The sequence below is a fragment of the Rhinolophus sinicus genome, chromosome 1, assembly GCF_057876585.1.
Source record: "Rhinolophus sinicus isolate RSI-liver-muscle chromosome 1, RSI-T2T, whole genome shotgun sequence".
NCBI classification, from domain to species: domain Eukaryota; kingdom Metazoa; phylum Chordata; class Mammalia; order Chiroptera; family Rhinolophidae; genus Rhinolophus; species Rhinolophus sinicus.
Genome location: NC_142501.1, coordinates 112,343,049 through 112,357,910, shown reverse-complemented (window position 1 = coordinate 112,357,910; position 14,862 = coordinate 112,343,049). Strand labels below are relative to the sequence as shown.

The following is a 14,862-nucleotide window of genomic DNA, read 5'->3' as shown; positions in this document are numbered from 1 at the left end:
GGAGTACACATTTGTAGGTTCTAGAAAGCTTATCTTTCCAGTGTCGCTGGGGAAGCATGTTAGAAACAGTTGGCTCATCATTCTGGAAAGAGCTAATTGTTCATTTCCGTGTGGAGGGTTGGAGTTGGCAGCAGTATGTGCAGATGCAGTCAAAAGGGCCCTTGCTGAGAACCTGAGCTAAGACGTGGCCGCCCAAGCGCTAATCACAAACCAGTGTTTCCAAAGTGTGCAAAAGGTGAGGTATGGCCAGTGAGGGTCCCGGGGTACTTTTCCTATTGCTTTGCCCTCCCTTCATTACTTGGCTGTCACCGTTTCCCTCCGAACTCATCCAGTTGTCAGCTGTTACCTTTGCTTCTCCATTTGCCTTGAGCACCTCTTAAGATTAAGGTCTGGGAATTCTTTCCTGTAAAGTGCTAGGCAGTAAGTATTTCAGGCCTTTTGCATCAGCCTGTCACAACCACTCAAACTCTGCCCCTGTGGCATGGAAGTAGCCATAGACAATGTGTAAACAAATGAACATGGTGGTGCTCCAATAAAACTTTATTTGCAAAAGCAGGTGGTGGGCCGGATTTGGCCATAGTTGCCTGACCCCTGCTTTAGATTTTGTTTTTTTCCTTTTCTGTTTTGAATCCCAAGAATAGGAACAAAATGTTAAAAAGGCAAGCTGTTTGTGTCGTTGCTTTTGGACTCGCATTGCCTCATTTTTAACATTTCAGAAAATCCACTTTGTCTTGTCTTTACAGATGGTTATTTAAATTGAAAGCAGCTGTGAAGGCAAGAATCCTCTCAGTGAGCATTTAAAGTAGTAAACTTTAATACACTTTTTGTTTAGCTACCATGTTTCCCCGAAAATAAGACCTAGCCGGACCATCAGCTCTAATGCATCTTTTGGAACAAAAATTAATATAAGACCCGGTATTATATTATATTATATTATACCCAGTATTATATTAAAATAAATATTATATTATATAAATATATTATATTATATTGTATTATATTATATTATAAATATTATATTATTTTAATATAAGACCGGGTCTTATATTAATTTTTGCACCAAAAGATGTATTAGAGCTCATGGTCTGGCTAGGTCTTATTTTCGGGGAAACACAGTAGATATAGAGATTACTGGCATACTGCAGAATAATTCAGGAAAATTTTCTGCACCCTACAGTCCCAGGCATGGAATAATAAATGCTTCTTGCTGGAATGAGTGAACATATGGAAGCCGAAACTGTTTAGTGATTCTCTATGGTATGTGCTTATGGTATCTGGATTCTATATGGTTTAGAGGTGAGTCTATATAGTAACACATAGTAGACTTTACCTTTCATGATCTTGATTGTGGAAGCTTCCCACAGCACCTGAGCTTCCTGGGGAGACCAGGGAACACACAGGAAGGTTTTAGGTAAAGGCACAGGGTTGACACTCTCCACAGGTTTGTCCTGTCACTGAGACATGTGACCCCCATCCCTCCGAAAGACCACACTACGATCACTCAGCCTCACAGATACAAGCGTCCTCCCCCATCGGCTCGTGGTGAGAAGGAGAGAGGAGGACTGACAGCAGGGCCCCAGTCTTGCAGTCTGTGCTGGCCCGGCACAGCCACCTGACTCGGCCTCCCCCAGCTTCCAGCTCAATGGAAGTGTATGAACGGAAGTCTGGAAAATGGTCATGATAAAATGTCAACGGGAAAACAGTAGAACAGAAAATCTAATAACGGTATGATCCCAACTGTTTAAAATACTTACCTATTTATCTATACCCATAGACACAATCCTAGGAAGAAATATGTCAAAATGCCCACTGTGCCTATCTCTCTGCAACAGAAGTAGATGACTTTAATTGTCCTTTTTCTGTCCCATAATTCTAGTTTTTCCATAATAAACATGTCTGGCTTTTCCAGTTTTAAAATGGCTTAATTTAAAAAGATAAAGAATGGGTATGCCAGTCTGCCTTTTGTCTCATTGCATATAAAACAGCAGGCTCCCCTGTGACAATCTTTTCATCCAATCTGCAGCAAGCCCCTCTTCGGCCATGTGGAGCTTGCCAGAGAAAAAGAATCCTGCCCTGGGGATGCTCAGACATCTGCTGGGCAAGTGCGTTCTCCTCCTTAGCAGTCAGAACTCGTGTAACTTGGGCCTGAGGCAGGGGCTGCATGTGGTTCTCCTTCAAAGAAAATGGCACACTACTTGTTTCAGCTTGGCCTGGCTTTTCTGCCTCCTCAGCTTACCAAAAAAATACCACAAAGCTAAATGAACAAGTGGTATGTCTTGACCTTTTATAAATATATCTTTTTAAAGCCGTTTTCTAAAGATACTTATGTTCTTTGAAGAGTATTCCAGAGAAGGGACAGTTTCTTAGAGGAGCACACATATTTGAAAGCACAGCTCTTGTGTAGAAATTTTTTTTTTTTTCTTTCTTTCTTTCTTTCTTTCTTTCTTTCTTTCTTTCTTTCTTTCTTTCTTTCTTTCTTTCTTTTTCTTTCTTTCTCTTTCTTTCTTTCTTTCTTTTCTTTCTTTCTTTCTTTTCTTTCTTTTCTTTCTTTTCTTTCTTTTCTTTCTTTTCTTTCCTTTCTTTCCTTTCTTTCCTTTCTTTCCTTCTTTCTTTCTTTCTTTCTTTCTTTCTTTCTTTCTTTCTTTCTTTAAGTTTACTGAGGTGATAATGGATAGTAAAATTATGTAGGTTTCAGGTGTACACTTCTGTAATACATCATCTATATATCACATTGTGTGTTCACCACACACAGTCGGTTCTCCTTTCATCACAATATATTTGACGCCCTTTACCCTCATCTACCACCCCCCTCCCCACTTACCCTCTGGTAACCACTGAACTTTTGTCTGTATCTATGAATTTTTGTTTATTTGTTTGTCTTATTCCTTTGTTGCTTTCACTTTTATATCCCACATATCAGTGAAATCATATGGTTCTCGACTTTTTCTGTGTGACATTTTTGCTTAGCATAATAATCTCAAGGTCCATCCATGTTGTCGCAAATGGCACGATTTAATCTTTTCTTATGGCAGAGTAGTATTGCATTGTATAATATATTATATAATATATATATATATATATATATATATATATATATATATATATATCTCACATCTTCTTTATCCAATCATCTATTGAAGGACACTTTGGTTTCTTGGCCACTGTAAATAAAGCTGCAATGAACACTGGGAAATTCCTGCTTTTTTTCTGATAAAGAAAAGGAATTTCATTTTGAGGTGATGGCCAGGATTCAGGAGGCCTCCTTGAGGTACTATTGGCAGTGGCTTCATTATTATATGGGGTTAGCCTCTATTCCTAGGGTCAAGGGTCTCCCTTCTTGGAGACACTCCCCACTTTTCCACTGAGATGCAGATCTTGTCCTTGGTTAGGGGTCCTTGAGTCAAAGCTGTGCTGCTGCTGACATTGGACAAGTTACACTGAGTCCTTCTGTGTCTTTCTGCTGCTATTCCAACCCTACCCATGTCAAAGAGAGACTGTGAGGATCACAAATGAAATATTCACTAAGGAACTCATCATATCATCCATCCCATCTTATTATTAGCCGCCCCCCCCACCCCCACACACACACACTCCAGGTGTTCCCTGGTTCCATGGTGGTTTCTTCAGGCCATCATTAAGGTGCTGTTCCTCTGCCTTTAGCCTCTCTCGATTGGGGACCAGCGGTCCCCTTGGTCTAAGGGATGCTTCTGAACAGCGTTGATGGATTAGAAATGATCACTGAAGTCCCACCAAGAGTACAGACATTGTCGCAGCCCACTCTTTGCTCTTATCATCTTAAAATACTGCTTTTGAAGAGCGTCACCAAACATGACAGCCTTCTCTTCGATGCGATGTTCCAGCATACGGTCCTTTCAAACTGAACAAATAGCCATGAAAAAACCCAGTCCTCTTGTTTTAATAGACTTTGCTGGGATTCTTGCATCCTGTTCTTGATGAAGAATCTACTATAATTCTTAGAAAGGCAGTGATTTAATGAGAGTGGCTACCAAGTGCATAGCCTAGAACTTGGCTGTATTGAACCCTCAGTTACATAGACAATATTTGGTCATATAAATAAATATAAATACAATTGACCCCTGAACAACATGGGTTTGAATTATGTGGGTCCTCTTATATGCTGATTTTAAAAAAGTAATTACCTGTACTATTTGTGTTCCATGAGTGGGAGTCCACAAATGCAGAGGGCCAACTGTATGCATTGATCTATATCATTTTATAGAGGGGACTTGAGCATTTTTGGATTTTGGTATCAGCAGGCGTCCTAGAACCAATACCCCATAGATACTAGGGACAACTAAGTTTTAGGGGAATCAAAAGTTATATGCAGATTTTCAACTGCACACATATCAGCACCTGTAGCCCCCCGTGATGTTCAAGGGTCCACTGCAGTGAGTCCTCCAGTCTCCGGTGCCCACCTTCTCTTCTCGGGTGCTCATTTTGGCCAGAAGAGGGCAGTGTTGTGCGCATTGTCTTGCCCAGAACAGTGGTGGCCCCAGAAGACCAAAGCTCTTAATTAAATGACAGGTATTTTTGGAAAAGGTCACGTGACTCAGATTTTTGTGTTGTATGCCTAAAATGACCAGGGCAACAAGTCTACAAAGACCAAGGCAGAGGAGGCTTTCAGGAGTTAGCACGTGACCGTAAGGGCACTCTGGAGACGCGGGAGCAGGAAACATGGACAGCTGGAGACCCTGTGGAAAGTGTCATGGAGTGGGACCCACAGAATGGTTCTAGGATTCCCAGACAGAGGTCGGGGAGACAGTCCTCCAGGAAGAAAGAAGAAGAGCATGGCAGAGGCCTGCATACATCCTGAAAGAGAAGCCAGGACGCTAAGAGTCAGGTTGCTTTGGGCCTAAAGTGTTTGAACAGAAGGTTGAAAAATAAGATTGGAGATTAGGCCAGGTCCAATCACTAAGGCTACGGGTTTTAGAAGATCCCATAATAATGACTAACATTTAGTGAACATTTACTGTATACCAGGTTGTCTTAGTCCATTTGGGCTGCCAGGGCAAAATTCCACAAACTGTCTTATAAACAACAGAATTGATTTTCTCACAGTGCTAGAGGCCGGAAGTCTGAGCTCAGGGTGCCAGCATGGTTGGGTAAGGGCTTTCCTCCAGGTCTCAGACTTCACATCTTCACGTGGCAGAAGGGGAGGGAGCTCTCTGGGGTCTCTTTTATCCAGATCTCAATCCCATTCGTGAGGATTCAGCCCTCAGGACCTAATCACCCCAGAGGCCCCACCTCCTAATCCCATCACACTGGGCATTAGGATTTTAACAAATGGATTTTGGAGGGACACAAACGTTCAGACACCAGCACAGGGTATGGTTCTGAGCATTTTACAAGTAAAAATCATTAAATCCTTGAAACAACCCTGTAAGATGGGTACCATGATTCTTCCACTGCACACAGGACACTGAATATTACAGGTTGGTTCTCTGGATAGCCGAATGAGATGAAGTTGGTTTTGTTGTTGTTGTTGTTGTTGTTTTGAGAGTGCTTCTGGGTTCAACACCTGAGGGAGGGAAGGGAAGCAGAGGGGCGAGCAGGACTAGGCTGAGGGAGAAGCTGGACTGCCATGCAGTATCAGCAAAGACTGCAGCCTACCTCAGGGGCGCTCTGAGGCTGGGAGGGCCCTTCAGAGAGATTCCGAGTCCTGGCTTTCATACCAGTCCTTGGATGTGGGTGCCCCTGGGGATGGACAGCTCTCAAGTCAGGGCCAGTGTCTGGAGAGAGACTCAGCGGAGGGTTGACAGCATGCCAAGAAGCTGGGGGACGACTCCTTTAGTCCTAAGGGGGTTCCGGCAGGTGCAGCCCAGATCCCACTACCCTGAGCTTAGCAGGCTTGCCAAGGTCATCTGTTCCTCAGTGCAAGACTTGAAAGCAAGGCAGTTTCACTATGTCACCCCATTACAGTGTATGTTGTAGGGATCCACAGACGTTTCTAAGTAGAGGCAACGTGCAGCTCAAACCTTACTTTAGAAACATCACTCTTGATGTTTCTAAAGTAGAATGGGTGAGAGAGGAGACAGATGGGAGGTGAGATTTAAAAAAAAAAAAATAAAGGTAATACTAGCATATAGTTCAAAATTTAGAAAATACAGAAGGGTACGTAGTGAAAATAAATCTTCTCACCCTTGTCCCCTCTGCTCCCTGGTCACAGTCATCCTTCCCAGTTTTTTTATATATTCTTCCAAGACAGTATATGCATATTTCAACCTAGATAGACATGGAATCTACATTTTTACACTCTCGTATCTCACCTTGCTTCACCTTGATTTCACACTAACAACCTGACTTAGATATTGCTACAGTGCCATTTAGATGAAACTGCCCAGTTCTTTTAAAGATGGCAGATGTCTTCACTATGAGAATTTACTATAATTTATTGAACCAAACCTGTCTTGATGAGCATTTTTAGATTGTTTTCAATCTTTCCCCCCTAGCTTTATTGAGAGATAACTGGCATATAACCTTGTATAAGTTTAAGGTATACAGTGTGTTGATTTGATTCATTTATCTACTGCAAAGTGATTACCACCACAGCGTTAGCTAACACTTCCATCACGTCACTTAATTACCGTTTCTTTTTTAGCAGTGAGAACATTTATGATTTACTCTTAGAAATGTCCAAGTATACACTACAATATTGTTAACTATAGTCACCATGTTGTACATCAGATCCCCAGGACTTTTCATCTTATAACTCATAGTTTGTAACTTTGACCAACATTTCCCCATTTCTCCCACGTCCTGGCAACCATTATTCTACTCCGTTTACTGAGTTTGGCTTTTTCAGATTGTACATATAAATGAGACAGTACTTGTCTTTCTCTGTAAGAGTTATTTCATTAGCATAGTGCCCTCAAGCTCCATCCATGTTGTTGCATCTCAAACGACAGGATTTCCTTCTTTCTCATGGTTGAATAACAATCCATTGTCCATATATTCCACATCTCCTTTATCCATTCTTCTGTTGACAGACACTAAGGTTGTTTCCATAGCTTGGCTATGCAATGAATGTGGAAATGCAGTATCTCTTTGAGATCCTGTTTTCTTTTCTTTTGGATAAATACCCAGGAGTGGGATTGCTGGGTCTTATAGTAGTTCTATTTTTAATTTTTTGAGGACCCTTCATACTATTTTCCACAGTGGCGGCACCAATTTACACTCCCACCAACAGTACATGAGGGTTCCCTTTTCTCCACGTCCTCATCAACACTTGTTATCTCTTGTCTTTTTGATAATGGCCATTCTGACAGGTGTGAGGTGATAATTCACTGTGGTTTTGATTTGCATTTCCCTAATAAGTAGTGATGTTGAGCATCTTTTTGTGTAGCTGTTGGCTTTTCATATTTCTTCTTTGGAGAAATGTTTATTCAGGTTTTGTCCATTTGTTAATTGGGTTATTTTGGGGTTTTTGCTATTGAGTTGTCGGAGTTCTTTTTATAGGTTTTAAATATTAATGCCTTATCAGATATACAGCTTACAAATATCTTTTTCTATTCCATACATTGTCTTGTCACTTGATGGTTTCCTTTGCTGTGCAGCTTTTAAGTTTGATGTAATCCAAATGCTGATTTTTTTCTTCTATTGCCAAGTCCAAAAAATCATCACCATGACTGAATGTCGAGGAGCTTACTGCTCCTAGGAGTTTTATGGTTTCAGGTCTTACATTCAAATCTTCAATCCATTTTGAACTGATTTTTATGTATGGTATATAATAGTGGTCCTGTTTCATTCTTTTGCATGTGGTTGGCCAGTTATCCAACACCAGTTATTGAAGAGATGCTCCTTTCCCCATTGTATATTCTTGGCTCCTTTATCATAAATAATTTGACCTTACGTGCATGGGTTTATTTCTGAACTTTCTCTTCTGTTCCATTGATCTGTGTCTTTGTTTTTATGCCCACACCCTTTCTGGATAATACCCATGACCTGGAGCAAGGCCAAGGCTGAGTTGGGTCTTTGGAGTGTATTGCAGTAGGCCTCCAGATGTGTATTTCAATTAGAAGCCCCATCAGGGTGATGCTTTAAGATAAGCAAATAGGCCTCTTCACAGAAAGACAGGATGTTTTTCAGTCTGTTTCCTCGGTGCTGGGCCCTCGTGTGGGTGCGTCCATGTGTGCCAGCCTTTAAGACCTGTTTCTTGGTTTAGTAGAGCCTTGTGGACACAAGCCCTGATGGCTTCCTTTGGGTCTTCATCTCTCAGGTCCAGGCCTTAAATGCTGGGAGTCCCCAGCATGTGGTTCAAACCCTTCATTCCTCAGGAAGAAGCTGGGAGTATGCGTTCCCTCCCGCTTGTGGGTCATCACACCAGGGAATTTATGGCAAGCGTATGTCTTGGCCTCTTTCCCATTTCGATGTGGGTTTTTTTTTTCTCATTTGCCTCACGTGTCGGACTCACTCATCTAGTTATTGGGTTTCTTGCATAGGAAACTGTTCTGTATGTAGCTGTAGATTTGGTGTGTCTGTGAAAGGAGGTAAATTCAGGAATCTCCCATCACCTTCTTGCACCCTGACCCTGTCTCTCATCTTTTTGATGACAGCCATTCTGATAGTTGTGAGGTGTTACCTCACCGTGGTTTTCATTTGCATGTCCCTAATGACTAGTGATATCACATATATTTTTGTGTACCTGTTGGCTACCTGTGTGTTTCCTATAAGGTCCTGAGAGGGGCTGGAGCCAGTTCATGGACCACAAGTAGGGGATCGAGGTCTGTCTGATGTACGGGTGGGCGAGACTCCCCCTGGGTCCCTTGCTATGGCCGCTGGATCTCATAGTGCCATAAAGGCACTGTTGTTCATGGATGGATGCCAAGTTTTTGTTGGAGGGCAGGACAAAACCGAGGGAGGACTTAGGTCACCGTGATGCTAACATCCCTTTCAGTCTTGTCTCTATAACAATACCGTCATGTTTGTGCAGGTGGCAGTCTGCATGTGTGGGAGTATTTCTATGAGAAAAAGCCCCAGAGAGACTAGATCAAAGGGTCGATGAAACTTTCATTTTGATAGATACGATCTATTACTCTTTACAGCAGTTTACACTCCACCTACAGTAGAGGAGAATGCCTGTCTCCCCACATCCCGACAGGTCATTTTACTGACCTGTGAAACGTTGCAATCCACTGGGGCTCTAGTTTGTATTTATCTTACTAGGAGTCAGGCTGAGCTTTTCCTATGTGTAAGAGAGATTTACTTTACATCTCCTGTGAACTACCCATATTCTTTGTGCAGTTTTCTGTCCCAGGTTTTGGTTCTCTATTTCTTGATTCACTGGAGCTCTTTCCTTTTAGACAGGAGTGATATATTTAGAATATCTTTTGAAATCATCCAAGGAACCCAACTAGAGAAAGCACAAGAGGGGCTGCGTGTCTGTTTGAGGTCGGGGGTCACGCACAGGGTGAAAGTGATGAGCGCTCATGAGGGGCGTCTGTGTCGCTGAGCAGCGCGCAGGGACGCTCACCTGGCCAGTTTTGTGAACCTCACCTACCTCTGTCCGCAGCTCATGTGCTCCTCGGTGCAGAAGGCCCTGTTTGAGGAGGAGGACCATGTCAAGAAGCTGCAGCGGAAGGTGGCCACCCTCGAGAAGCGGAACAGGCAGCTCCGCGATCGCGTGAAGAAGGTCAAAAGGTCGCTGCGGCAGGCGCGGAAAAACGGCCGCCACCTGGAACTGGTGAACCAGAAGCTCAGTGAGAAGCTGGCGGCCACAGCAGGAGCCGTCTCGCACATCAACGCCCTGGGGCGGGAGCCCGCAGGCAGCACCTACCTGCGGGGGTAGCGGGCACCCCAGGGCACCTCACCCTGCACCGCAGGGGTGCGTTGCCGCTCCCCGGGAAGGGCAAGTGGGGGCGTAGTTGGACATGCCATAGTTCACGTCTTGTCAAAGATATTTTTCCTATGCGTTTGGTGGTAGCGTCTGGCTGGTTTGAAGGGTCCCTGCTGTCCCCTCCTGGCCTGGTCCACACAGCGCTCGGAGCCCAGAGGCAGCAGCATCCCGGAGGGCCTGTCCTCAGCTTCCGGGGTGGCCTGCAAAGTGCACAGACTGGGCAAAGAACACCTTAGACCAGGGGTGTCCAAACTTTTTTCAACGTTTTTCACCAAGCGCCACATGCGGTAAAATACACAAGCAGCCGGGCCACTCACTCGAGGTGAAGTATGTATTGTCTCACCTGGTTTATTTAAGTAAACTAAATATATTTTTGGAATTTGCTGCAGGCCAATTAACAATGGATTGCGGGCTGCAGTTGGCCGCAGTTTGGACACCCCTGCCTTAGACTCCAGCTGTAAGACGCCTTGATCTCAAAAGGGGGGCAGTGTGGCCTCAGCTCGTGCTCTGGAACAACTTGCTAGTTGGGAGAAGTGATCTGAACCAAGTCACGCAACCTTCGGGGTCTTGTTTTCCAGACCTTTGGAAGGAGGATGGTGGCCTTGCAAAGCCACCAAGGACGCCTGTCAGTAAACATGCGCAGGGTGTCCCTACTCTGGCCCGCATTTCCTCACAGCTGAGGCATATTAGGACTTAATGAGCTCATCACAGGTAAGGGAATTGAGTTGGGGGGCAGGTCATTCAAAAGATAAATTACACCTGATTTCCAGCACCAGCTCCCCAGAGCTGAACGTGATACCCACGGTCACTGTAATCAAGTGGGGCATGGCCTTTATGGGCCCATCCTAATTCATCACACCATGGTCCTAAGTTGGAAAACCCCGAGCAATATCTCAGCCATTGCTAAATTCTAACTTCTTGTTTGGCAAGTCACGTATTGCAACTTTTCCAAATTCAAGGTGAGCTGCCCCAGTACGCCGTGGACTTCTGTTCTTTAAAGACACCTCCTTACCAATTGGGATCAGGGACCTTACCTCATTCCTATGTAGGCTCCCAAACAGCTTGTTCTAGCTGTTCCACTCTCCGCTGCTTTCCATTTTATGCAAATGCTTTCCCCCACGAGGACTGACCTTGCCCTAGGGTAATGTTTGCATATCTGCCCACGTGTCAGGAACGCACCTGTATGCAAGCAAAACACCTGTATGCAAGCAAAACATTTCCTCTGCTTTGAAAAGAAACCTTTAAAGACAGCACTACAAGTAAAGAGTGGAGTATTCACTATACCTGACACTTGAGCTCTTGACTTAGGCACATTGGATCAAGTCCCAGTTGTATTATTAAGTCGGTTGAGTGCCCATCTCTTGGTTATCTTCTGCTGATGGAATTAAGTTTCCCTCCCCTGCTATTTCATATAGAAGCTTCTGGCCCCTCCCTAGGGGATCTGCCGACCATAGACCACCCAAGACACTGCAGGGCCTGAGTATGCTGCCTTTGCCATAGGAAATGGCAGTTACTGTCAGATTTCCATTCCACTGGCAGCCAGTGTGGGGGCTGAACCTTGCGTCACTTGCGTGTCAGTGGCCTCAGGGGAGAACTCTATGGCCGGGACTGGATGACATTGGACCTTTTTGCTCAAGGGCACTTCATTTTCCCACTTCTGCCACCACTTTATTCGCTGTATGTGGGGTACAGTAGTAGAAAGTGCCTCTTCTAGTTTATTCTTCCTGGGACATTTCCTTAGAGCAGTTTTGCTTCTACCCAAGGGAATGACAAGCCTAAGGGTGATTTACAGCCAGTGTTTGAAGAATTGTGGAAGCTCGGTCTCTACAGATGCCTTATGTTCTGCCTTTTCAATAAATATGAGCAATATTTCAGCCACAACAGTAAAGCGATGCATTTCTTTGGGGTCAGGGGGATTTCAAGATTTCCAGCTTTGGCCTGGAAAAGCAATTTAGATCCTGTGGGGAAAGCGTGTGTGGGCAACACCTGCGCCATTGAGGACACTGAGCTCAAGTCTCCCTCTGCCTTCCCGCTGGGATGTGGCCTAACCCTGTCTCTCCCAGCATTCCCAAGAAACCTTTTCAAGGCGTCTGCAGAAAAGCAGTCATCCTGGCCTTCTCCTGAGGGGCAAGCAGCTTCATTAATCAATGTCTTCAAACATACACTCGAATCTGTGGCCAAAGGGAATGCCCCGGGTCCCTATTATCTGCTGTGCTGTCATCTTACCATAGCCCTTACCACCTGCTTATTGTCCTAGTGGGAATTTTTTATGCAGGAAAACTGCAATTATAAATGCTCACCGGAACGTGACACGTTAGCCAACCTGTTCGAGCACTACTTCTGAATGCAGGCCATTGTTTCGTTCCACTTTGTGCTTCCAGGAGGTCAAGTGACTTATCCAAAGCCACATAATAAGCAAGAGGCAGATACAATCTACACTCTCAGTACAGTCCCCAGGAGTCACAGGCTGCTAGTGGGAGGGCCACGCCCCGGGTGGGAAGAGGTTTCTTGGGTTGCCACGTTGTGTTTGACTGCGAACACCTTTGCTGACTTCAGTTTGGGCCACCATCTCTATTGCTATAGCTTCCTGTGTTTTATTTTTTAACACCAGGATGTGTCACGTATGTATGGCAGCAAAAGTTAACAGGGATCCTCTCTGCTGTGGTACAAAACCCCATCTCCCTTTAGCGAGAGAGAACACGAACTCAGACCACAATGTCTGCTCAGCTGTCGGCTCAGCAACAGTCCACATTCTGTGATGGTTTAAAAACAATCAAGCACCCAACATGTATTAGGCTCTTTCTCTCGTATTCTCTCATTTAATATTCCTAATAATGTTATAAAATAGTTCTCTTGATCCTCATTCTCCAAGAGGAATCTGGGGCTTCAAGAAATTAAGTAAATTGTCCAATGTACATAACTAGGCCAATCAAGGATTCAACTCCAACTTTGCTTCCGTTCAAACCTGGTCGTCTGTAAAATGAAGGTAATTATCTCTCCTACCTCAAAAACTATTAAGAGGATCGAACAAAATTATTCATGTAAATGCTTAGCATGGTGCCTGACACTCCACAAGCACTCAACAGATATTGCTTACAGTAATAATTTTTATCATAAATGCTCACCAGAAAGGCCCAACACATGTCAGAAATAAGAGAATATCTGGTGAGATTCTATATAATTTTCTTGTTAATCTTTACCTTTAACTTTTGCCTCTTCCAGTCACCAGACAGCATTCCCATCCCAGCTCTTTCTCATGTCCCTTATTTCTGAGCCACCTCCTTTTCTTTCACAATCAGTAATTTATTCCTCCCGAGTTATGGAGAATATGTAGTCCATCAGAAATGTGCTTGCTCAGCTTCCTAGCGTGTCTGTCATTGCACTGTCTGGTTTTGCCCAGCCTCGTCTCCTTCCTCCCCACTCAGAGGAAGGGACATCCCTGCCGCCCAAGGTCAAACCTTTTCCCTGTTATCTTGAGTTCATATCACTCCTCTCGAAAACTGCCTCCGCCAAGGTTCCCCTCATAAACATTTTCTTTGTTGGGCACTACTGCCCTTATCCCCCAGTCATGTTCAGATTGAACCATCCCAGGAAAAAAAGAACAAACATAGTTTATAGGAAGTATTTTGAGGTGGTCTTTACAGACGGTGACAAAGAAGGCTCCTGAACACAGACACACCAACTGAACAGCTACATGGGGCAGTTTTCTGAAAGAAATCCAGAAACGAGCTGAGTGACTCTCATACATTGGCGAACAAGAATATACCCACACCAAAACGAGCAGGAAAGACTGAGACACACACTTGCCATCAACCGCATCCATGGAGTGAAGGGTTTGGACCCCATACCTAGACCACAGGACTATACAGCAAACCATGAAGCAGTTATGAAGGGGCACAGCATTCACTTTGGCTGTCACCCCAGGACCAGTGCCCAGGGAGCAGGCTGAATACAACCATCTCTGTCGTTCCCCGAATGGGGTCTGTGAGCATACTTTAGCAGCTGCTGCCCAAGGGCCAGGCTTCTAATTTTGCACACATCTAGGAGCCAGTGGGCATCTCCCTGCCGTCTCCCTCTAGACAGCTCCAAGTTACCAGTATCTCCCTGGAAGGAACTTGTACAAACATCTGTGACTCAGACGGGTCCCCAGATCACCTGACTCTGATAGCCAATGGGGCTCCCACTCAGGAGTCCCACAGGACTGTAGCAAAGACGCTCTTAGTAAGTTCTCCCCATCCCAGGGCCCAGTGCAGAGGGAGCCAACAGAAATGCCCATCTCCCAGTCTCCTGATTCACATTGCTCACAAGCTGCTGCCTTCTAATTTAGCATGCATCTGGAGGCTGACTGCATTCCTCCCCGAAGACAGGGAAACCGTCATACACCTCCCCTGCCGTCTCCCACTAGTCTGCTCCAAGTCACCGGTTTCTCCCTGAAAGGAGCTTGTACATGTCTGGTGCCCCGGCTCTCATGGATGCCACCTGAGGGACAAGCCCCCGAACTGCCTGGCTGTGACAGTTAATGGGGCTCGCATTCATGAGTCCCTCAGGATGTAGCAAACAAAGAAAAGGTTCTTAGCAGGCTCAGGAGCACCATCTGCAACTCCATACTGGGGCCCAGGGCAGAAGGAGCAGGCAAAGATGCCCACTGCCCAGTTTCTCCCTGAACGACGCCTAACTACATACTTTTTCAGCTGGTGCCTGAAGGTGCAGTTTCCAACCAGCCTGCATGTAGCTAATGATTGTGATCTTTGCTTTATGGACAATGACAGGTCTTGGTACGCCTGCTACTACTGGGAGCCACTAGGAAGAAAGTAGGTGGCTTGGACAGTCACAAAGGTTAGAGAGACAACCAGGAGCATGAGCCAGGTTGATCTGGTGGGTGAGGTTTATCTCCTACACAACAGCACAGTCCAGACTGGGAGAGGTGGCTGCTTAATGCACAAAAAGCAGCACAGAGACTCAAGGAAAAATGAAGAAATATGTTCTAAACAAAGAACAAGATGAAACTC

General features: G+C 44.8%; 1 protein-coding gene across 1 annotated transcript in view; it reads left to right on the top strand.

Moving 5' to 3' along the window:
* Positions 1–11,727, top strand: part of CCDC3 (coiled-coil domain containing 3) — an 84,269-nt gene extending 72,542 nt beyond the window's left edge. The window contains exon 3 of the mRNA XM_019717470.3: positions 9,530–11,727. Within this exon, the coding sequence (XP_019573029.3) occupies positions 9,530–9,805 (276 nt within the window). The 3' untranslated portion in view covers positions 9,806–11,727. The remainder of the gene's footprint in view (positions 1–9,529) is intronic.
* Positions 11,728–14,862: the final 3,135 nt, after the last annotated feature.